This window comes from Gekko japonicus, unplaced genomic scaffold (assembly GCF_001447785.1).
Source record: "Gekko japonicus isolate JY-2015 unplaced genomic scaffold, Gekko_japonicus_V1.1 scaffold1614, whole genome shotgun sequence".
NCBI lineage: Eukaryota > Metazoa > Chordata > Lepidosauria > Squamata > Gekkonidae > Gekko > Gekko japonicus.
The window spans coordinates 143,356-168,605 of record NW_015160259.1 but is presented as its reverse complement, the minus strand read 5'-3'; the positions used below and the strand labels follow the sequence as shown (position 1 = coordinate 168,605).

General features: G+C 47.4%; 2 protein-coding genes across 2 annotated transcripts in view; one reads left to right on the top strand and one right to left on the bottom strand.

Moving 5' to 3' along the window:
- LOC107113378 overlaps positions 1–25,250 on the top strand; it is a 201,440-nt gene that overhangs the window by 74,674 nt on the left and 101,516 nt on the right. The window contains 1 exon segment of the mRNA XM_015414705.1: positions 5,980–5,987. Coding sequence (XP_015270191.1) covers positions 5,980–5,987 — 8 coding nt within the window.
- The window catches only part of LOC107113387 (zinc finger protein 420-like), a 49,009-nt gene continuing 28,488 nt past the window's right edge, over positions 4,730–25,250 (bottom strand). Inside the window, exons 6-9 of the mRNA XM_015414715.1 lie at positions 18,746–19,166; positions 18,511–18,661; positions 16,513–16,531; positions 4,730–5,732 (exon numbers count right to left, since the gene is read on the bottom strand). Of these exons, the coding sequence (XP_015270201.1) occupies positions 4,948–5,732; positions 16,513–16,531; positions 18,511–18,661; positions 18,746–19,166 (1,376 nt within the window). The 3' untranslated portion in view covers positions 4,730–4,947. The remainder of the gene's footprint in view (positions 5,733–16,512; positions 16,532–18,510; positions 18,662–18,745; positions 19,167–25,250) is intronic.

Genomic DNA, 25,250 nt, shown 5'->3' with positions numbered 1-25,250 from the left:
TCCCCAATGTTATTCTGTTCTGTTTGAGACCCAGAATGGTGCAGTGGTTAGTGGATCCAGAAGACCCAGGTTCGAATCCCCACTCTGCTGTGGAAGCTTGCTCAGTGGCTTTGGCTCAGTCACACACCTGCTGCCTAACTTACCTCATTAGCCACGTTGTCGCCCACTCGCCCAGTCTGTGGAGGTCCTCTTGGAGCTCTTCACAGTCAGCCTTGGTTTTCACCATAACCTTGCGTCATCTGCACACTACTCACCCCGTAACTCATCCCTAGGGAGCCAGTATGGTGCCGTGGATAAGACCGGCAGACTCTAATCTGGAGAACCAGGTTTGATTCCCCACTCCTCCACACGAAGCCAGCTGAGTGACGGTCTCTCGTTTTAGTCTCAACATGATCCTGTGTGGTGGGTTAAGCTGAGAAACAGCCACCCCTCTGAACGGAAAGGGCTGGTTGAAGGGGCTGCGGCTCACCAGTAGAGCAGCATTGTAAGGGATGAGAGAAATGAAGTTTACAAATTGCTATGCCCCAGTCATCAGAAAAGAGCATAAGTTTGGGCAGGATTCTACCTTTAGGAGGGGAGGCTGCGTGCCGTGGTAATTACCAGCGGCTGCAAGGTTTCGTTATCTAAAGGGAGCTTTAGTCAGACAGGATTATTATGGTTACAGGACGCACCAGAAATTGTCCTGGAAGACGGCCCAGATCGCCTTCCTGGGCTGACTCGGCTATGTAATATGCTGCGAGGAACGATTGGTGAAAAGCTGCAGCTTCCTCTTTTATGAATGGTCATTTTATCTTTGTAAGTTACGAGTTTTATTGCCGATGGCTTCAACGAGGCCTGCCCACAGCCCGTGAGTGTAAAGACTGTTTCATCTATTAAGCGAACTGTTTTAACATATCTTTCCACTGCTGATGGGAGCTGTGACTGTGGCTGCATTGTTAATTTGCGAGCTGAAGCTGAGTCAGTATAAGGCAGATCCAGTAGGCCAACCGTGTTGGTCTGAGGCAAGCGCTACAACAAATTTAGAGTCCAGTCGGCACCTTTAAGACCAACAAAAATTTATTCAAGGTATGAGCTTTCGTGTGCAGGCACACTTTATCAAATACATTAGAATGGCAGTCACAGTTCTCTCGGAGCTCTCTCAGCCCCACCTACCTCACAGGCAGTGTTCCCTCTAAGCTGAGTTAGTGTGAGCTAGCTCACAGTTTTTTAGCATCCAGCTCACACATTTTTGTCTTGGCTCGGGAAAGACGGACACACAGCCAGGGGGGGGGGGGGGGATTGATGCGGCCAAAGTGTGGCTTTTTAAAGCCGCACCAAAACAGACATGCGGCGGCGGGATCAGACTGATCCCGTGAGCCGCCTCGCAGTTGCGCCCTGGCACGATCAGATGCCGGTGGGGGAAAACATGAAAAGGAAGGCTGCTTTGAGACTCCTTCGGGTTGTGAAGGGCTGCGGGCAGGGTATAAAAACCAGCTCTTCTGCCTGTGTACACTTCTGGTCACCGTATCTCCAAAAGGACATTGCAAAGCTGCAAAAAGTACAAATGAGGGCAACCAAGATAATGAGGTGGTTGGCGCACCTTCCCTATGAGGAAAGGCGGAAGTGTCTGGGACTTTTCAGTTTAGAAAAGAGTCAACTAAAGGGGGACGTGACAGTGGTTTATAAAATTATGCATGGGGTGGAAAGAATTGACAAAAGAAATTTTTCCCTCCCTCTCCCAAAATACTAGAACTTGTGACAATCCAAGCCCCTGCCACACGGGGGGGGGGGGGGGGTGGGTGGTCCCAAAGGGTGGGGGGGGGGGGGATTGATGCGGCCAAAGTGTGGCTTTTTAAAGCCGCACCAAAACAGACATGCGGCGGCGGGATCAGACTGATCCCGTGAGCCGCCTCGCAGTTGCGCCCTGGCACGATCAGATGCCGGTGGGGGAAAACATGAAAGGGAGCATGAGGCAGCCGGCTGCGCATGTGTGCGCATGCGCAGTTCAGCTGGGAGCCTCGAATGCTCCTGAAGACAGGCGCTCCTGCGATCCGACGGCCGCGCTTGCTGTGGCGTTTCAGGTAAGTCCTTCTCTTTACTAGGTTCTTTTTTGCTCGGCGTTACTGGGCTGAAGGGACGGATCTGGGATGGGTGCGTGCCGCTTCCCAGATGTTGTGGTTTGATCGCGCTCATTTGCTGCGCCCCCGATTCGTCCCTCTTCCGGGCCTAAACTTCCCGTGTGACCAGGGCCCCAGTGAAGCTGATGGGCAGTAGGTTCAGAATGGACAAAAGGAAATACCAGAGGATGTCTACAGGGATAAACAGCTTTAAAAGGGGATTAGATAGATTCATGGAGAATAAGCCTATCAATGAGTACTAGCTATGGTGGTGAATGAGGCTAACCTCCACATTCAGAAGCACTAATCCTCTGAATCCCAGAGCCAGGAGGCAGCATCAGGGGAAGTCCTCGGTCTCTATGCCCTGTGGCTGGCCCTCCAGAGGAACTGGTTGGCCACTGAACAAAATTCGAGTCCAGTGGCACTTTTAAGACTAACAGATGCATTGAGATGGAAGTTAGCAGTCCATATATATAGTGTGAGCAGCAATGGTTATACAGCATAATGAAGACGTTTAACAGATGCAAGGACCAAATGGGAGTAACGAACTTGAATTATATGTTCACCAATTGTTTGACCCCGATTCGTCCCTCTTCCGGGCCTAAACTTCCCGTGTGACCAGGGCCCCAGTGAAGCTGATGGGCAGTAGGTTCAGAATGGACAAAAGGAAATACCAGAGGATGTCCTTCTTAATTGTGGGATGCTGAGAGCAATTAACCGAGACCCTGTTGCTACACTCTTGGACTCGGCGGACTATCGGTCTAATCCAGCAGGGCTCTTCTTACGTTCTTAAATTTGGACTTCCTTGCCATTCTCAGACACTTTTCCCCACTGACCTCAACAAATAATAGCCACTGGAATGGTTAAACTATTTCTAATCTGCAACAAGCTATCACAGAATCATAAGAGTTGGAAGGGGCCAGCCTAAAGTTTCTAAGCTACAACAGCCTCCTGGCGATTTAGCCATTTCCCTGACCTGTCATAGCTCGTGTGTTGTAGCTGTCAGAAGGGTAGACTTGGATCATATAACCAGATCTGAACCCCCATTCTGACAGAGAAGGTCGCTGGCTTACCTTGGATCGGTCACGTTCTCAGACAGGACATCTCACAGGGTTGCTGTGATTATCAACGGCAGGGCTATTTTTGGGCAGGAACACACAGGAACGGAGTTCTGGCTGGCTCCTGAGTTGGCCGCGCCCAGCAGGAACCCATTAGCATAACAGGCCACGCCCAACAGCAGAAACTCATTAGGATTGGCTACATTAGGGGCATGTGGCCTAACATGCAAAGGAGTTCCTGCTACAAGAAAGCCCTGGGTTTTGACAACAAACAAGGTCAACAGAATAACAAGCAAAAGGTGGGTGTGGCTGGATAACCACACTTCTGGTAACATGGGGGTGCGGCCTAATGTGCTGATGAGCTGTGCTGTCAGGGGTGTGGCCTAATATGCTAATGAGTTCCCGCTGTTGGGTGTGGCCTATTATGCTAATGAGTTCCGGCTGGGCTTTTTCTACAAAAAGAGCCCTGATAAACGGTAGCAGAGCAGAGCAAAGGAAGACGCTCTCCGTCCATGCTGGGGAGGTAGGCAACGCAACCAAGAAGGATCGTAAACATCCCCCCCTCCTTTAGAGAACAACCTCCAGGAACTGGCAGATCCAGGGTGGTGCGGTGCTCAGCGTGCCTGCCCGACTAGGCTCTAGGAGGTCTGGGTTCAGCTCCCACCTCCGCCCAGCACATCTGCAGGCTGACCCTGGGCCAGTCACCCATTCTCAGCCTGACCGACCTTCCAGCACACTTGGGGTTAGGATAAAATGGAGGAGAGGAGAACGATATAAACCACGTTGGGTTCAAGCTGGGGGGGAAAGGTGGGATACGTTTGTTATAAATACAACTTTGGATGCAGTTCGGTGTAAAGGATGATTGCTCTTGCCGTAGGTTTGTCCAGTATACCCTGCTGCTCTTTTGGCAGGAGGCAGAACTGCTTATTCAGTAGTTAAACTATCACGGAGTATGACGAGCAGAGCAAGGAGGGCAGAGAACCTAAACAATGTAACCTATTAACCAGGGGTCATTTCGTAGAAAAAGAGGTGCAGGAGCTCATTAGCATAACTCATTAGTATAACCTATTTGCATAGGCCACACCCCCTGACATCACCGGAAGTGTATCAGAAGGCAACAGCCACCGCTCAGGCTCCACTGGACTGTTTTGGATTGCTGGCTATTGGGGGGGGGGACGTGCAGATCTGTCCTCGCAGAGGAGGGAGAGCTTGTACCTGAATAAAACTTGGTCTTAAAGGTGCCACTGGACTGTTTTGGGCCGGGGGGGGGGGGCTCTGCAACTTACCTGGCTGCTTCTTGCTCTGACTGAGGGCTGATGGGAGCAGGGGGCGGGGCTTGTTGCATGTGCCCGCCCCCTGGGCTCCTTACTGCCAGAGCTCCGCTCCTGTGCGCTCCTGCAGGAAATGACCCCTGCTATTAACCCTAAAGGTCTTGTGCCCACCCCTCCTAAAGATGTGTTCATGAGGCAGGACAAATAACTCATGTTTTATTAGTAAACTGTATTCCAAATATTCTAGGTGAGAATTGAACATACCTTAACAAATACCAGTCCAACAGCTGTACAATAGGGGTCTGATTTAGCACATATGATGATTTCCAGTAAGGTAGGGGGTTAGGCTGAAGATCTTCCAGCACTGAAAATATTTGTACTGTTTTCCCCCTGTGCGAATTCTTGGATGCAAAGCATGGCTTAACATTTATATGGTTTCTCCCTTATAAGAATTATTTGGGGTAGCATAAATTATGCCTTTTGAGCAAAGCTCTTTCCACCATCCAAGCATTTATATAGTTTCTACCCAGTGTGAATTAGTCGATGGAGAGTGAACGCTGTTATCCAAGGAAAGATCTTCCCACAATCCATGCACTTGTATGAGTTCTCCGTAGTGTGGATTCGTTGATGGTTTGTAAGCTGTGAACTCTGAGCAAATCTCTTTCCACACTGCAGGCATTTATATGGTTTCTCCCCAGTGTGGATACGTTGATGGATAGTAAGCTGTGATATCTGAGCAAAGCTCTTTCCACACTGCAGGCATTTATATGGCTTCTCCCCTGTGTGGATACGTTGATGGACAGTAAGCTGTGATCTCTGAGCAAAGCTCTTTCCACACTGCAGGCATTTATATGGTTTCTCCCCTGTGTGGATTCGTTGATGGTTTGTAAGCTGTGATATCTGAGCAAAGTTCTTTCCACACTGCAGGCATTTATATGGCTTCTCCCCTGTGTGGATACGTTGATGTTTTGTGAAGTCTGAACTCCGAGCAAAGCTCTTTCCACACTCCAAGCATTTATATGGTTTCTTCCCAGTGTGGATACGTTGATGGATAGTAAGGTCTGAACTCTGAACAAAGCTCTTTTCACAGTGCAAGCATTTATATGGTTTCTCCCCTTTGTGCATTCTTCGATGGTTAGTAAGCTGTGATATCCAAGCGAAGCTCTTTCCACACTCCAAGCATTTATATGGTTTCTCCCCAGTGTGGATTCGTCGATGGTTAGTAAGCTGTGAACTCCGAGCAAAGCTCTTTCCACACTCCAAGCATTCGTATGGTTTCTCCCCAGTGTGGATTCGTTGATGAATAGCTAGGGTGTCACTCCGAGAAAAGCTCTTTCCACACTCCAAGCATTTATATGATTTATCCTCTGTGTGAATTTGTTGATCACCATTAAGTGGGCAATTCTGAGAAAAGCTCTTTCCACATGCCAGGCATTTATCTGTCTCCCCTGTGTGGATTCGCTGATGGCCAGGAAGGTCTCCCTTCCAAGCAAAGCTCCTTCCACACTCCAAGCACTTATCAGGTTTCTCCTCTGAATAATTTACATCAAGAAGGCGGTGTTGTGATTCTCTCTCACACTTGTTCTGGGGACCGTCAATCTCTGGGAAAAGAGAAAATACTGGTAAGACCTTCAAGCAAAAGCAGGATCAAGGAAAGGCGGCCATTAACTGCTCTTGAAAACGACATAACTAATCACTTAAAGGGGAGACAAATCCTGCTCTGTATTATTCGGCTGCTGATGCTTCTTGTCTCTGAGACAAGGTGGCCCAGTGTAACCTTCATGTTTAGCAGTAATATTTCTCTGATGAGGGATATTTTGCATCTGCTCCTCCGGTGTGGAGAGAGTTGACAGAGAGAAATTTTTCTCCCTCTCCCAAAATACCAGAACTCGGGGTATCCAATGAAGCTGATGGGCAGTAGGTTCAGGATGGACAAAAGCAAATACTTCTTTACATACCGTGTGATTAAAATGTGGAATTCGCTCTGGAGAATGTAGTCATGGCCATAGAAATAAACAGCTTTAAAAGGGGATTAGACAGATTCATGTAGAATGTCTATCAGGGGCTACTAGCCATGATGACTGAGGGGAACCTCCACATTTAGAAAAACTAAACCTCTAAATCCCAGAGCCAGGAGGCAACATCAGGGGCAGGTCTTGGCCTCTATGCCCTGTTGCTGTTGGCCCTCCAGAGGAGCTGGTTGGCCACTGTGTGAGACAGGATGCTGGACTAAGAGGAGGAGGAAGAAGAGGAGGAGGAGGAGGAAGAAGAGGAGGAGGAGGAAGAGATTGGATTTATACCCCGCCCATCACTACCCAAGGGAGTCTCAGAGCGGCTTACAAACTCCTTTCCCTTCCCCTCCCCACAACAGACACCCTGTGAGGTAGGTGGGGCTGAGAGAGCTCTTGACAGAAAACTGCTGTTTTTCAAGAACAGCTCTTATCAGAACTACGGCTTGCCCAAGGTCATCCAGCCAGGTGCGAGTGGAGGAGTGGGGAATCAAACCCAGTTCTCCCAGATTAGAGTCCGCGCACTTAACCACTACACCAAACTGGCTCACCAAAATGGCTCTCACAGAGTGGCCAACCAGTTCCTCTGGACAGGCAGCAACCAGGGCACAGAGGCCGAGGCCTTCGCCTCATGTTGCCTCCTGGCTCTGGGATTCAGACATTTAGGCCCTGCTTCAGTCAAGGATGGCAGATAGCTACAGCCCCTCTGCTGCTTTCATAAACATACGGTTTGCCCAAGGTCATCCAGTCAGCTGCAAGTGGAGGAGTGGGGAATCAAACCCGGTTCTCCCAGACTAGAGTCCGCGCACTTAACCCACTACACCAGACTGGCTTTACACCAACCACCGGACTGATCCAGTAGGGTTCTTCTTATGTTCTCTTCTTTTGAGCCTTCCAGGACTCTAGGAGGCCACTGTAAGAAACGGAAGGCTGAACTAGATGGCCTCTGGCAAATCTCTTCCTGTATTCAAATACAGAACTGAACTACATTCAGTGGACAGCCCAGTTTGGAACAGAGCTTTACACCTCAACTACAGAGACCCAATCTGACCTCCAAACTTATAAAGCTCACTGTACTTTCCACCTGTCCAGTAAGTTTGGCCTTGCAAACCATGTGTTCTGTGGACCTGACTACAGAGCGGAGGCAGGTGGCAAATAGAGACTCTGCATTTTCAGTGGTAGACCCTCATCTGGGGAATGTGTCCCCTCACCTCTCCAGAAGGTCGCTTGGAGCTTACCTTCCTATCTTTTCAGAGCCAGGTCAAAACATCTCTTTCCAACCGGGCTTTAGCTTAGAAGGTTATCTTTTTAGCGGTTTTATGGTCTTCTAACCTGTGGACAGTTTTTAGGGGATTTCTCAGGGAACCTCAGTGGCTGTTTTACGCTCTTCTTGTGCCCCTGGCTTTTTAAATTGATTATTTTGTCAGTATTTAAGGTCTTCCCATATTGTTTTGATTTTTGAACCAACTTGGTCAGTGGAGAGGCAGGATATACGTAAATCCATGTGTATTAAAGCCGAGCACTGTATAAACTCCCCCACCCACCCCTTAGTTAAAAACAAGCCAGCATTTTGGTCTTCTCTTTCACACTTCCTGGCCATTCTCAGGCCGTTGCCTCCTGAGAAATCCCTCCATCCTCCAGCTGGTGAACTTTACTCCAAGAGGTATCCTACCCACACGCACCAGAGTAAGGTTCCCACCACAGAGGTAAGCAGATACCTGCTGATCTCTTTCTTTCATCTGGGTCCTGGAGAAGTGGATCTCCTGCTTCTTCCACTGTGGATATGGAATCAGGGTTGGGAACCAGAAGATTTCCTTTGGGGGAAAGAAACGGACCGGTGACTTCTAGACATTCCAACTCTACGAAACATTCAGGTTTTCAAACCAAACTATCTGAATGGTATTCCCAGTAGCCATGTATGGCTGCGAGAGTTGGACTATAAGGAAGGCCGAGCGCCGAAGAATAGATTCTTTTGAACTATGGTGCTGGAGAAGACTCTTGAGAGTCCCTTGGACTGCAAGGAGATCAAATCAGTCAATCCTAAAAGAAATCAACCCTGACTGTTCCCTGGAAGGCCAGATAATGAAACTGAAGCTCAAAGTAAGCAATTATTCTTATTAATTTATAAGCAAAAAGTATTTGACGTATGTAATGTTAATGTTATTAACAAAAACAATAAAAAAAATACTTTGGCCACCAAATGAGAAGGGAGCCCTCACTGGAGAAGACCCTGATGCTGGGAAAGATTGAAGGTTAAAGAAGACAGGGACGGCAAAGGATGAGATGGTTAGACAGTGTCATAAATGCAACGAACATGAAGTTGAGCAATCTTCAGAGGACGGTGGAAGACCGGAAGGCCTGGCGAGATCTGGTCCATGGGGTCGCGAAGAGTCGGACTCGACTGTGCGACTGAACAACAACAAAAATCTGAACCCCAGCCACTCATGATGGCAAAAAGGAAAAAAACAAATGTTTTAAACCCCTGAAAGATGTATGCAATGGGAAAGCAGGGGGTTGCTGCTGGCATCCAGAAGGATCCACCTGCTGATCCTGCTGGTAGCCCAAAGTGGAGAAAAAGGGAGCAGGGAAGGAAAGGGAAGGCCTACGCAGAGCCACCAGGATACAATATCTTCGCCCACCTCCTCAGGCAAGAGGATCCAGCGTCACAGTATGACCCCCACCTAGGATGACTCTGACAGAGGGCCACTGCCTAAGGGCTCCTTTCCCTTTCTAGAGACCCTTCCAGGACGGAAAAAGGTGGCATTGGGTCCCAAAAACTCATAACAACACGGTGAGATTTCTTTTTAACATTTATAAATGTGTTTCTTGTATTTAGGACATTGTTAGACCTCACAACCCAAAAAGGAGCTCAGAACAGCATACACTTATCTTCCCTTTCCCTCCAGCCTGGAACAGAGAGTCAGTCCCTGCCAGTGTTCCCTCTAAGCTAAGTTAGTGTGAGCTAGCTTACAGTTTTTTAGCCTCCAGCTCACACATTTTTCTCTTAGCTCAGGAAGGAGGGCTCCAGAGCAAACTAATTTATGCAGCAGCAAAACTACATGCTCACAACTTTCATGCCAGTAGCTCACAAAGTAGAATTTTTGCTCACAAGACTCCACAGCTTAGAGGGAACATTGGTCCCTGCCCCTTTGATTCCAAGAGCAGCGTGGCAGGCAGAAATTCAGCAGGCAAAGCTCTTCATGACACACAGCAAAACTTCACCCACTCAGCTCCTGTTTTCTTGGTGGTTGGTCATCCAGAGGAACTGGTTGGCCACCGCGCGAGACAGGATGCTGGACTAGATGGGCCACTAGTATGATCCAGCAAGAATCTTCTTATGTTCTTAACACAGCAGAAAAACTCCAATTTATCCCTTCTGCCCCATACTTAACTTCATCATCAAGCCCCATAGGAGACTCTAGTGTCCTCAGGGCAAGGAAATTTCTTTTTGAAAATGCATACTGAGAGCCCTATATAAATACAAATATCAATACTGTTATTTTTGTTGTTCTTATTTTAATTGGTATTGTTTGAAATGCTCGTTTCTACGGCTGCTCTGAAAGGCCCAAGAGGAGGCCCCGCTGACATCCCATAAACTGTTATGGAGGCCAGTCCCCCTCCTGCTCTGCTTTCAATGGATTCCCAACCGGGACTGAAGATTTTGTTCCCCCGAAGAACAATGAGCCTGCCCAATCCTCCTTCTCTGCTGTTTTCCTTTCAGTTTACAAGGCAACATTTTCGCTTACATGCTAATACTTATGGACTCCAGTGAGTATGAACGACCCCCTTCCTTGCCTGCATGTGGACCACACTCCACTCCCCCACTGAAAGTCTCCATTGGGAGACTGCCTACCAGGGTCCTTACTGGTGGCAGTTAGAAATGCTTGTGGTGACCCTGTAGGGTTGGCAAGGCAAGAGACAGACAGAGGTGGTTGGCCACTGCTTGCCACTGCATTGCACCCCTGGATTCCCTTGGTGGTCTCCCATCCATATACCAACCCTCAGGGCTATTTTTGGGCAGGAACGCACAGGAACAGAGTTCCGGCTGGCTCCTGAGTTGGCCACACCCAGCAGGAACTCATTAGCATAATAGGCCACACCCAACAGCAGAAACTCATTAGGATTGGCTACGTTAGGGGTGTGTGGCCTAACATGCAAAGGAGTTCCTGCTACAAGAAAAGCCCAGGGTTTTGACAACAAACAAGGTCAACAGAATAAGAAGCAAAAGGTGGGTGTGGCTGGATGACCACACTTCTGGTAACACGGGGTGTGGCCTAATATGCTAATGAGCTGTACTGTCAGGGGTGTGGCCTAATATGCTTATGAGTTCCTGCTGTTGGGTGTGGTATATTATGCTAATAAGTTCTTGCTGGACTTTTTCTACAAAAAGAGCCCTGCCAACCCTGCTTAGCTTCTGAGAGCTACTGCGATTGGGCTAGCTGGAGCCATACCAGTCAGGGCTGGGGTCCTTCTCAGAAGGAATGATTTCTTCCGTCAGAAACTGTCAATTGAGAAACTTACCCAGAGAGGCCACGTTCTGACAATTCTCCTCCATGACTTCCCTGTGAAGCCTCCTTTGGTCCGGATCCAGCAGGGCCCACTCCTCTTCAGTGAAATGAACAGACACCTCCTCAAGGGTGACCAGGCCCTGAAAAGGGAGGGGGGGGAGACACAACTCTGTCTTCACAGAGAATGTAAGAATCCTTCCCTTTCTAAGGGCAATCTAAAAAGACTATAACAAGATGCTGATGTTCATGACTCAACCTTCCATCGGATGCTTCCATTTTCTACCCAGTGAGCAGCACAGATAGCAGCTGGGGAAGGAGACAGAAAGAGAGTCTCCCTGGCCTAGGGAGGGTGGGGGAAGCACCCGGGGGACCCATGATCCATAGTTCCACACTCACTCCATCAGGCTGCACGGAAGCGGCTTTCTCTTTGCCAGAAAGAAACGGCAAAGAATGTATCCTTGGTTTTATGGCACCACCTGGAAGCAGAAAAAGGTAACTGTATGGCGTTCTGTACTTTCCATGTACTTTGCATTTCAGCTCCATTGGGCACTGTCTTGGCTCATGGCCGCAACTATCCTTGCATCCTTATCTCGGATACCTGTTTGCTTTCACACTTTTGACAAATCCAGTCTTGAGATTACAACACTGTGGCCTGTTTCTCCAGAATTTACAGAACTAAGAAGAAAGAACTCTGTAATACGAGGAACAGACGATGCCAAACCCAGGACAGAAATGCTGCTACCAAATCCCAGAATCTCTCTGCATGCAGGAAAGACCATGTAGCATGGATGGGAATACAGAATGGTGTTAATTCAAATTATTCATATACTTCTATTTTTCTGGCTTTATAAATTTTGATATTAAGATTTTGTTAGGATTTAATAAGATTCTATTAAGTTGCAAGGCCTCTTCTTTGTAGGCTAGAATGCCTTTTATCTGATGCTAGCAGACAAGAAGTGAACATTCTCTTTTTTATCAAACTGTTTGGATGGAATAGCTATCTAGTCTGGCAGTTCTAATAGGTCTTAAGTGTAGCATTGATGGCAAAGTGGAGGATTGTGTTTTTGAGGCATAAGAGCTTCTGAAAGCCTATGATCTTGGAACTCTTTTTATTGGACCAATGCGTTATCTTCCCAACTTTTGACACTGACTATCACCATTTGAGTTCGGAGGCACCCTTGTCAACTCCCTCTCTGTATTCGTCCAATTACCCTGCAGTGATTTTAAATCAATTCTAGGTTTTTACCTCCCCAAACAAATTTTTTAAATAGAAGATGGAGTGGAGCATCTTTCCCCCCTCAGAAACGGGGGGGGGGGTCATAAAAGCAGCCCCCCTACATTCAAGGAGGCCATCCAGTGGGAATGACGTCCCTTTCGATCTTACCTGGAAAAGCTGCTCTGTGGTAATGCTCCTGTGCAATCTTCTCCTGCACCTGAAACAGAGGGGGGGGGGATCCCAGAAAGGGGAGACCAATGAGAAAAGGAACAGAAAACAGGCTAGGGTGGGTTGGAAGGAACCTCCGGGGCCATCTAGTTCAACCACCTGCATAATGCAGGAAATTCACAAATACCTTACACCCCCATGCTCAGAAGATGACAAAAAACCTCCAGGATCCCTGGCCAAACTGGCCTGGAGAAAAATTGCTTCCTGATCTTCCTTGACCATATCCTGTGCCCCCCCACACACAGACACTACCAAGATGAATCCCTCTCACCTGCTGGTCCTGATTCTTCTCCTCTGCCCGGCTGAGGAGGAAGCCTTCTGCCAGGGCCACCGCCTGGGAACTGGTCTCCGGCCCGCATTCCTTCACCCAGCTCTCCATCTCCGAGGGCAGGACGGCCAGGAACTGCTCCAGGATCACCAGGTCCAGCATCTCCTTCTTGCTGCGCCTCTCCGGCTTCAGCCACTGGCGGCAAAGACGGTGGAGTCGGCTGCAGACCTCCCGGGGCCCCTCCGCCTCCTGGTAGCCGAACTGCCTGAATTGATGGCGCTGCACATCTGGAGGGAGGATGTGGTCTCCCAGGCTCTTCTGCATGGTCCCTTCCCACAGCTCCCTTCTGCTCCCATCTTCATTCGCATCAATGCCTCTTCCTGATTCAGGGGCAGCTGAGTCCAGCTCTCCCCTCATCCTCCCTTCCTCTCCAAACAGCCTTCCCCTTGACCGCTGGATTACCTTCCTCCTCTGCCAGATTCTTCTAGAAAGGGACGTGTTGGATCTGAGACCTTCTGCAAAGCCAAGATGGATTTTTGGATTGAGATTCTGTGTGTGTGTACACACATGCATATATATGACCTCTCGATTTGAAGACGTGAGCTCTGATTCATAAGAGATCATACTAGAATCAAGGGCATGAGTCTGCTGGACCTCTCTTTTGTTTTGCTATGATAGACAAAAACCACTGCACTACTTAGAATCATAGAATGTTAGAGTTGGAAGGGACCTTGCAGGTCATCTAGTCCAACCCCCTGCACTCTGCAGGAGCATAGCTGAAAGATAGCCCTACATGCCTACAAGGTCACATTCTAACCACTGGCAGCAGAATGCACTTACACCACATTACAGGAAGAACTCAGCTCTGCTTCCACTGAAGAGGAGCTTCCAGAGAGCAAGTAGGGAAAAAACGTTGAAAAGTGGAGTCCTTTGGTTAATAACGTTAAGGAAGTATTGCTAAGTTACAGAGTCCGGGTCAACGCTCCCTCTAAGCCGTGCAGTCTTGTGAGCAAAAATTCTACTTTGTGAGCTACTGGCATTAAAGCTGCGAGTGAGCGATTTGGCTTTTGCGTAAACTAGTTCGCTCTGGAGCCATCCTTCCTGAGCTAGGACAAAAATGTGTGAGCCGGAGGTTAAAAAACTGTGAGCTAGCTAAGTTCACACTAACTCGGTTTAGAGGGAACCCTGGGGGTCCGGGCAGCAAATAGTGCAGGAATCTTTGGGACACCCGAAGTCGGCCACCTCTCTGCACTATTCCACAGTCAAAACCACGGAGAAGTTTTTGCAAAGGAAACATTATTGTTATTGCGTACCTATTTTTTTTCCAAAAATCCGCCGCCGCTCCCCTTCCTCCGACATCATTAATCGATCACCACCCACTTGGGACAGTGGAACAGGAAGCGACTGCGTCAAGTCACCTGGCCCACTCGGCGCCTCTCTAGGAATGGAGACTCTGTCCAATTAACCCTTTTATTCCACTTCTATTCCATTCGTCCGAAGAAGTGCGCTTTGCACACGAAAGCTTATGCTCTGAATACAACTTGGTTGGTCTTAAAGGGGCCACTGGACTCAGACTTCGTTCAATTAACCTTTAGACCGACTCTCTCTACGGAAGGCGAAAAGGGGCCTCTTCCTGACTTCACCCTTCCAGAGGCTGCAATCTGTTTACCCAGCAAGCCTCCCTCCGATTTCCCTGCAAAGTGCGGCGAACCTCCCAGCTTCAGCTCATTCTTGTCCCTAAGGCTGCGATCACACACACTACATTAATGCGCTACATAATGGGGAAGTGTGGTCTGTATTATTCCCTTTGGGCAAGCGTGGAGCCCAATATCCTCTGTGGGCAAGCATGGTCTCCTTTATTCCCTATGGGAACGTGTAGTCTCCCTTATTCCCTCTGGACAAGCGTGCTTTCCCTTATTTCCCACGTCCACATGTGGTCTCCCTTATTCATTGTGGGAAGTGTGGACTCCATTATACCCTATGGTCAGGTGTGCTCTGCTCTCCATTATTCCCTATGATCAATCATGGATTCTCTGTTGGCAATTATGTACTGAACTGTCCCCTTGGGCAAGCCTACTCTCCATTATTCCCTATGGGCAATCATGGATTCTCTATTGGCAATTTTGTACTCCATTATCCCCTATGGGCAAGCGACCTCTCTATTATTCCCTATGGGCAGTTATGGGAAGTGTGGACTCCATTATACCCTATGGTCAGGTGTGCTCTGCTCTCCATTATTCCCTATGATCAATCATGGATTCTCTGTTGGCAATTTTGGATTCTCTGTTGGCAATTATGTACTGCACAATCCCCTCTGGGCAAACTCCATTATTCTCTATGGGCAGGGCCGGATTTAGACTTGCTGAGGCCCTAAGCTATACAAAACCCAGAGGCCCCCATCTGTTTTAAATTACATCAGCTGGTCTCAGAAAAATTTAAAATATATACGCCTTTTAAATATTTGAAATCATTTTTTATATTGTGTTTTTATTCAAGGCCCCAGCAGATTGCGAGGCCCTAAGCTGTAGCTTATTTAGCTTATGCGTAAATCCAGCACTGTCTATGGGCACTCATGTATTCCCTATGGGCAATCGCTGTCCTTAGTTTTAGTATGTCCCCATTGAAAGTGTGCATTATTTAGTGCCTGTGATCGCAGCCTAAGAGTCTAAGGAGGGATCTGGAGGTTCAGAATGGGGGGGGGGGCAGGATGGAGTCCCTGGATTTACAGAACTCTGAATGCAAACCGTTATGAAAGGAATAGAACAAAGCGTGAGTCCAGTGACATCTTTAAGACCAGCAGAGCTTAATTCTGGGTATCAGCTTCCGGGTGCGTGCAAATACCCAGAATTAAACTTTGTTGATCTTAAAGGTGCCACTGGACTCAGGCCTTGTTTTGTTGCTTCAAACCAACATGGCTACTGACAATAACGAGAAAGACTGGGTTAGATATACCAGACAAGAGACCAGGGGGCACTTTACAAACTTAACATGAATTACACTACATCCAGGTGGGCAGTGGTTTTGGTCTGAAGCAGCAGAACAAGTTTTGAGTCTGGTGGCACCTTTAAAAGACCAACAAAGGTTTATTCAGGGTGTGATTTTATTCAAAGTATGAGCTTTTGTGTGTACACACACTTCCTCAGGGAAGGGTGGGGTGTAGGAACTGGATTCCAGAACAATTTATGGGACGTCTCCTTGAAATCAAATCCCCACGGGAGAGAGCCAAGTAGCCATTCTGACTGGGCTTTTCAAAGCAGCAACAGAAACAAGCATTGTAAATAACATATGGTAACAAGTAAAGTAACCTACAGTTACTTATGGAGGGCATCTCATTTCCCCCTCCCCATTATTTCTTTCCCTTCCCTGAAGGCCCCCATAACCTGCCCACAAGCCAACAAAGGCAGCTTTGTCCTCCAGCTTCCCTCTTCCGCTCCCCTGGTAGCCTCTTCCTAGGAAAATCATGGCCCAGTCGCACAGCGCGAGCTGCAGGCCCAGTGGACTGGAAGGATCTCTTGCCTAAAAGGCAAGTGGACTGGAAGGATCTCGCCTATAAGGACCTGTGGATGGGGTCACCATGTGTTGACTTTGACCCAGTGGCACCTTCTTTTTCCCTATGGGGATTGTAAACAGCTTACATAATCCCCTTTCTCCTTCAGTTTATCCTCACAACAATCCTGTGAAGTAAATTAGTGAAGGTAAAGGTTCCCTTGCTCGAAAGCCAGTCGAATCCGACTCTAGGGTTGCGATGCTCATCTCCATTTCCAAGCCGAAGAGCCAGCACTGTCCGAAGACATTTCCGTGGTCATGTGGCCGGCATGACTAAACACCAAGGCGCAGGGAACGCTGTTACCTTCCCACCGAAGTGGTCCCTATTTATCTACTTGCAATTTCTTGCTTTCGAACTGCTAGGTTGGCAGGAGAAGTAAATTAGGCTAGCCCAATTTCACCCAGCAAGATTCCATGGCAAAGTGGGGATCTGAACCTGGATCTACCAGGTCCTAGTCTGAAACTCTAACCACTACACCACCCTGGCTTTTGTGGGGTGGTTGCTACTGAACAGTATGTTCACACCAGTTCTGTCATAGCAAATCACCTGACCTAGTGGTTGGTGTACAACTCAGCCCAAGGGCCAACCCCTTCAGTGTATTTTTTTTTTTTTTTAAGATTTCAGATTTTTTTTTCCCTAGAAACCTGGCTTTCCCCCCTCAGGATTGTAGAAGGATCTCTCTTGTCTTTTCATGGCTCCAGTCTCTGGACTTCAGTAAGCAGCGTTTTTGCCACATTGAGAACTGGATGTACTGATTAGTTAGCCAAGACTGTGAGCTGTCAGATAGGCTAGCTAGCTATTGTTGGAAGATGATTTTGAAAATGTAAGAATGTGGGGAACTGAACTGATCTGGAGCATCATCTTTGAAGATACACCTTGCCTGTAACCTGTTTAATTTTGTTAAGCCGTTTTATTTCTTTGCTGTCAAGCCACGACTGACTTACGGCAACCACGTTGGGTTTTTAAGGAAAGAGGCGATTGGAGGTGGCTTGGCATTGTCTGCCTTTGCGCCACAACCCTGGTATTCTTTGGAGGTCTCCCAGCCTAACACTAGCCACAGCTGACCCTGCTAAGCTTCAAAGGCCTGATGAGTTCAGACTAAGCCTGGGCTATCCAGGTCAGGGCTAAGCTATTTTAATGGGCTTGGACAACTGTTCTCCTTTAATTTATCTATGTAAAATAAATGCCATTATTATACGTGAGCCTTTGTTAAAAGTGTTAACAATGATGTTTTATTCAAAAGATACCTTATAAAAAAGTGCAATGGCACAATGGGGGGGGGGGACTAAAACTACTCAGGAACAAAGAAAAAACTATACTGAGGCCCCCCCCGGTCACACGGCCGGATATCGCGGGGGGGAGGCGTGGCTAATTGCCCCGGCGCAGTTTGATCCGCGATTACGCGATCAGACGTGCCGGCGGCACACCACCAGTCCTTCCCTCGATGCTGGCGGGTAAACGAGGGACCGGAGGGGAATGCTGCGTGCCAGCGCGATCGCACCACAGGCGTCTGGAGGCAGCCCGTGGCAAACGTTTACTGGTACCTTGGAGGTACTAGTTTTTTAACGCACATTGTCGGCAGTAAGCCACGGGTGCGCTCCACTTCCCAGATGTTGGGGTGTGATCACGCCTGGATAATCCGCCCACCATCCGTGCCTTTCCTGCAGCAACTTTGCCGTGTGACGGGGTCCCTGAGAAAACATATACAGTTACACAGAAGTAACATATACATCAAGAAACAAGAAATGCCAATGGCTACTCGCAAGAGAGCATGAATTAGAAAAATTCCACAAGAGGAACGGGATGACAACATAGAAAGTCAACCACAAATTAAAAAGTTGAAAGCCTAACAAATATTATATTATGGTTGCTAGCAGGATGTTTTGAGTTACCATCTTCTCCAATCCCCCAGAAACGCCATGCGTCTTCTTTATTTTATATCTTATTTGGAATAATAGATTAGAATAGTAGATTGCAATGTAATGTAATGAATAGTAGAACGTAACAGAATTTGGAATGGTAGATTGGAATGCATTTCTCTGGTCTGGGGACAGCAGAGATAACTCTACACAGCCAATCACCCCACTTCAAAGAAGATGCTGTAAGGTCGCCTCCATGCTTGAGAGGAGACGGATAGATTGTCTTTGCTTCCATAGCAAATAGCAGATGGATTTTTTCTCTAGTTAATGTGAATTTTCTGACATGAGAAGATGAATATTTAGATATGAGTTTTCCCCACATTCTTAGCATTTATCTGGTTTCTCTCCCATGTGAATTCGTCGATGGACAATAAGGCCTGGACTTGCAACAAAGGACTTCCCACATTCCAGGCATTTATATGGTTTCTCCCCTGTGTGGATTCGTCGATGGACAATAAGGCCTGAACTCCGGGAAAACGTCTTTCCACATTCCAAGCATTTATATTTTTCACCTGCGTGTATTCGCTGATGGACAATAAGGCTTGGATTTCCAAGCAACATCTTTCCAGACTCCAAGCATTTATATAGTTTCTCCCCTTGGTGGACACGTTGATGGGTAGTAAGCTCTGTATTCCGAGCAAAGCTCTTTCCACACTCCAGGCATTTATATGGTTTCTCTGCAGTGTGGATCCGTTGATGGGCAGTAAGATTACCTCTCTGAGCAAAGCTCTTTCCACACTCCAAGCATTTATATGGTTTCTCCCCTGAGTGGATTCGCCGATGGTCAGTAAGGGCTGAACTCCGAGCAAAGCTCTTTCCGCACTCCAAGCATATATATGGTTTCTCCCCAGTGTGGATTCGTTGATGAGCAGTAAGGCTGGCACTCCGAGCAAAGCTCTTCCCACACTGAAAGCATTTATGAGGTTTGTCCCCTGTGTGAATTCTTTGGTGTTGCATAAGATGTGCCTTCTGAACAAAAGTCTTTCCGCACTCCAAACATTTATGTGGTTTCTCCCCAGTGTGGATTCTCCAGTGTGTATCAAATGCTGATTGATAACTGAATGTTTTGCCACACACAGGACAATCGATTCTTCCATGGTATGGCTGGATCTCTTGGGATTCATTCCCACTCTTTCGTTTCGTTTCATTGTCTCCTCTCGGCTTATTCCCTTGCAATGAAAGCTGTTGCACTTCTCCCTCCAACTTGTTCTGGGGACCATTTGCCTCTGGAATAAAGAGCAAATAATGGCATTGGGCAGGATAACAGGAGAGAATTCACAGAAAACAAATAAAAGGAGTGTTCATTGCACCCCAAGAGATCTCTTCCCCTGGACTTATTACATCCAGGGTCCAATCACCTCTCTCTGAAGAACCACTGCCAATCAGAACAGACATTACCGGAATAGATGGAGCAATTGTAGCAGGTTCAATGGTGGTGGTTCTTATTTTGAAGGCCCTCAATGAGCCTTCTACAGTATCTTTCTGCCACCACTAAACACCACTCTCTGTGCCCCCACATACAGAGATAAGGTGGTCACAAGTTATGGGGCAATTTCCATGATGGCTCTGTCTGCGGAATACCCTCCCCCACCCCTGAAGCATGGTGGAAGCCAATCCACTATCTTTTTATCACTAAGCCTAAACATTTCTTTTCAGCTAGGCTTTTTAATGAAGAGGTTTTATCTTTTTTACTTTCTGCGTCTTTCCTGAGGACTGTTCTCTGGATATTTTTGAGGCTACTCAATGGCTGTTTTATGCTCTTCTAATGCCTCTGGCTTGCTTAAACTTTAGTACTAATAATTTATTCTGTGCTTAAGGTTTTATAGCATTGTTGATCTTTGTGAGTTCCTCCAAAAGGGATCCAGAGAGGCAAATAAGTAAATAAATGTTGTGTACAACTGCCTGTTGTCCACAAGATTTGGCACCATTAAGCCTGCATTTTGTTATCTGTTCTAACCTGCCTTTCACACTGGAGAAACCTTTCATAGGTAGTTTCAGCTGTTTCCTCTTTAGAAATTCCTCAGCTCTCCAGTGGCTAAAAGTTAGCAAAAGAGGTCCTATCCAGATACCCCCCCAAAAAAGGTCCACAAGTCACAAATAGGTACAATACCTGCTGATCGCACTCTTTCTTCTTGATCCTGGGAAAATGAACTTCTGTTTCCTTGCAGGGTAGAAGTAGAACCAGATTTGGGAACCAGAAGTTCTTCTTTGGGGGAAAGAAACACACCAGTTACTTCATGGGAGGTTAGCTGGCTACTGTTTTGATCCAGAAGTAAACGCCTGCTGATCCTGCTACTGGTCTGAAGTGGAGAAAGGAGTAAATCACAGAGAAGGGAAGCCTTAGCCCAGACAGGATACAGTATCTTAGCCCCCTACACCAAGGTAGCTACACCAAAGTAATTGGAAGTAGCTGAAAGTAAACAAACTAATTTCCTTTTCTCTTCTAAACCCCCCCCCCCCATTCTTCACCACCACACAGTCTAATTGGTGAAGCAGGGAAGAGGAGGTGAGTCGGAGATAAAACACTATTATCTATGCTGCTACTCAGTTACTACTAACTGCCTAGTCACTCAAAAAATCAACTCCAACAGCAATAAGTACCCTCAGCCAATAAGCCCTCACTATGAATGTAAGACCATAAGAGAAGCCAATGTTGGATCAGGCCAATGGCCCATCCAGTCCAACACTCTGTCAAAAATACCAAGCGCCATCAGGAGGTCCACCAGTGGGGCCAGGACACTAGAAGCCCTCCCACTGTTGTCCCTCCTACCAAAATCCTTAAAACCACTCAAGTGAGCTATCAGTTAAAATAAATTAAAACAACAGTCACAAAACAGTTAAAACAGATCAAAAGAACACAAAGGAAAATGAAATATCAGCTGTATCAAATCAAAAACAAAACAAAAGCCCTACACTAATCCCCCTCAAACCTTTTCATTTAACCCGACTTCCATGCCACTCTTATCCCCCCCCCCCCAACTAAGGAGAAGGGAGCTGTTCCTGTAGGCAGCAAAGGATAAGACTTGCAGTAATGGGTTTAAATTAAGGGCAAGATGGGACCGGCTGGACATTAGGAAAAACTTTTTTACAGCAAGAGTTGTGCAACAGTGGAATCAACTGCCTAGGGAGGTGGTGAGCTCCCCCTCACTGGCAGTCTGTAAGCAGCGTCTGGACGAACAATTGTCAACAGGGCTATTTTTGGGCCGGAACGCACAGGAACGGAGTTCCGGCTGGCTCCTGAGTTGGCCACACCCAGCAGAAACTCATTAGCATAATAGGCCACACCCAACAGCAGAAACTCATTAGAATTGGCTACATTAGGGGTGTGTGGCCTAATATGCAAAGGAGTTCCTGCTACAAAAAAAAATCTCTAGGTTTTGACAACAAGGTAAACAGAATAAGAAGCAAAAGGTAGGTGTGGCTGGATGAGCACACTTCTGGTAACATGGGGGTGTGACCTAATATGCTAATGTGCTGTGCTGTCAAGGGTGTGGCCTAATATGCTAACGAGTGTCTGCTGTTGGGTGTGGCCTATTATGCTAACGAGTTCCTTCTGGGCTTTTTCTACAAAAAAAGCCCTGCTTGTCAGGAATATTCTAGGATGATCCAGCATTGAGCAGAGGGTTGGACTAGATGGCCTGTAGGACCCCTTCCAGCTCTGCAATTGTGGGGAGGGAGAGGACGTTTTGGCACTGAGTCTGTAAACCAAAAAGGGGAGGGGGAAAAGAGAAAGGCTAACAGCTAATTAATACTAAACTGGACAAAGAACAGAAAACAGAAGACCAACTAGTTAAAACAAGATTAAAAAAAAGAAAACGAGGATAAAATTCCTCTGAAAACAGAGCACAGCCTCACAGTGTCCTATTGCACCGGGACCGGCTCTTCGCTCCCTACAAAGGCAAGCAGGATCCGACACCCTAGTCTGACACCACCTAATGCGGATTTGATAAAGGGCCGCTGTCTAAGGGCTCTTCTCCCTTTGAGGAGACCCCACAATCCTCCCCGGACAGGAAGAAGTGGTGATGGATCTAGAAAACCTTGAACTCCTACTAACTATCTGAACACTTAGAAATCTGATTCTGTTGTCTATGTCGTGCTTCTGTATCCCAGGCTTCCTCAAAGGACTTCAGAACAGACATACATTGTCTTCCCTTTCCCACCAGCCTAGTATGGGAAAATAGCACCTGCCACCCCTGAATCCAAGAGAAGTCCGGCAGGCATGGATTCTGCAAGTGAAGCTCTTCATGACATACGACAAATCTTCACCTGCTACGATTCCTGTTTTTCTTGCCTCACTGTGCTGCATCAGAGCTCTGTCACCTTATTTTCCTGGGCCATGCCTAAGCCTACAATGGTGTAAGTAGAATGAACACAGTAGAATGATGCCAGTACATCCCTTGGGTCCCCCCCCCACCACCACTTTTGTCCTCTTCATGTCCAATGGGAGACGAGTAAAGGCAAGGAAATGTGTTCATGTGCTCGGTAACATTCACAGTGAGAGCCCTGTATAAATACAAAAATGACCACTATTGCCCTTATCTTAAAGTGCTTGTTTCCTTGGCTGCTCTGAAAGGCACAGGAGGAGGCCTGATGGAAAAGCCTCCTTCTTGGTTCTCTGCCCTCTGACTGACCTTTCCAGGAGACATCCTATAAACTGTTATGAAGGCCAATCGCTCACCCATTTCCCCTCCCTGCTTTCGATGCCTTTTCAGGGGCACTCAACTTTGTGTGCCTCTGAAGAACAATCGGCCTGCTCAGTCCTCAGTGGTCCCTTGGGGAGTGGGCCACGTTCCTTATAAGCCGGTGTGGTGTAATGGTTAAGTGTGCGGGCTCTAAACTGGTCGAGCCGGGTTTGATTCCCCACTCCTCCACATGCAGATGCTGGATGACCTTGGGCAAGCCATAGTTCTGTCAGAGGTGTCCTTGAAAGAGCTCTCTCAAGAGCAGTTCTCTCAGAGCTCTCTCAGCTCCACCTACTTCATAGGGTGTCTGTTGTGGAGAAGGGAAGGGAAAGGAGACTGTAAGCCGCTCTGAGACTCCGAGTGAAGGGCGGGGTATAAATCCAATCTCCTCCTCCTCCTCTTCTTCTTAAGCAACATTCTAGCTTACAAACTAATACATGTGCTGGGATCTCTCCCTTGCCTGTGTATGGACCGAGTCCAATCCTCTTATCAGAGTTTTTTCTAGGAAAGGGCCATTTCTGCCTTTAGCATTTTTGAATCAAGGGAAAGGAGAGCCTTACCCAGAGAGGCCACATTCTGACCATTCTCCTCCATGACTTCCTGGTGAAGCCTTCTTTGGTCCGGATCTAGCATGGCCCACTCCTCCTCGGTGAAATGAACAGACACCTCCTCCAAGGTCACCAGACCCTGAAAAGAGAAACAAACAAACTCCTCCGTGTTCAAAGATAATGTAAGAAATCTTCCCCTTCTAAGGGCAATCCAAAAGGACTATAATGTCATGTTTGCTTTTGGGATTCAAACCTCCGTCAGATGGTTTCGTTTTCTGTCTAGTGGGCAGTAGAAATAGCAGGGGAGGGGGGAGAAATAGGTCTTGGGATGGGGGGGGGGACCCAGGGACAGGATCTGCAGTTTCACACTTACCAGATCCAGCTGCATGGATGCTGCCTTCTCTCTGCCACAAAGAGATGGCAAAGAACATATCGTTGGTTTCAAGGCACTGCCTGGAAAGACGAAAAGGTAGTTGGAAAGGCATTCTATACTTCCCAAGTTCTGTTCGCTGAATGGGGGAAAAGATTCTCCCTTTCTTAGCTCCTGGTCAAATGTATCCTTGCATCCTTTATCTTAGATAAATTTTTGCTTCCACCCTTTTGCCAAATGCAATCTTCCTAAAGTTTCATATGCAAGCCTACGGGCTGTTTATCCAAGAACGACACTGAAGTGCAAGGAGCAGGCAGTTCTAAACTCACTGACAGAGCCGCAGGCTTGCATACCCCCAAATCTCTTTGCAAGTGGGTAAGATCAGCCCATATGGCAAAAGGTAGCCTTGCTACTACTGGTGACAGACCAACAAGTAGTTAAGACGCTGAACTGCAGGCCGTGGAAGGTCAGTAGTTCAGCAGTTCGAGACCCGAGTGTGCCGCATGATGGAATGAGCTCCCGTCTCTAGTTCCAGCTCCTGCCCATCTAGCAGTTCGAAAGCAAGAAATTGCAAGTAGATAAATAGGGACCACTTCGGTGGGAAGGTAACAGCGTTCCGTGCTCCTTGGTGTTTAGTCATGCCGGCCACATGACCACGGAAACGTCTTCGGACAGCGCTGGCTCTTTGGCTTTGAAACGGAGATGAGCACCGCAACCCTAGAGTCGGACTCGACTGGCTTTCGAGCAAGGGAACCTTTACCTTTTACATCCTAGCTAGGTGCCACTGACACATCATCTTTATTATATTTATGTGACTTGTTCTGGATTCCCCCCCCCCCCGTTCTAGAATCCCAGCCCAAAATTATTTTGTCGTACTAGGAAACTTTGCAGTTGGATTCAGATATTCTTATCATATCTTGTAATGTGATCATAGGTAGACAATATGTTGTAAATTGTAATCTGCTTACTGATTCACTGAATTCTTTTTATCATACTTATCTGCCTAAAGTTCCAGTAAGAAAGGCAGACCATAAATGGCAACAATAATAATAGGACCTTCCCTATGAGGAAAGGCCAAAGAGACTGGGACTTTTTAGTTTAGAAAAGAGAAGACGGGGGGGACGGGGGACGACAGAGGTTTCTAAAATCATGCATGAGGTGGAAAGAGCTGACAAAGGGAAATTTTTTCTCCCTCTCCCTAAATACTAGAACTCAAGGGCATCCATTGAAGCTCATGGGCAATAGGTTCAGGATGGACAAAAGAAAATACTACTTTACACAGAGAGTGATTCAAATGTGGAATTTGCTGCCAGAGGATGTAGTGATGGCCACAGGAATAAACAGCTTTAAACGGGGATTAGATAGATTCGTGGAGTAGTCTATCGATTGCTCCTAGCCATGGTCACTGAGGGGAACCTCCACATTCAGAGGATCTAAGCCTCTGAATCCTAGAGCCAGGAGGCCACATCAGGGGAAGACCTCGGCCTCTATGCCGTGTTGTTGGCTGTCCAGAGGAACTGGCTGGCCACT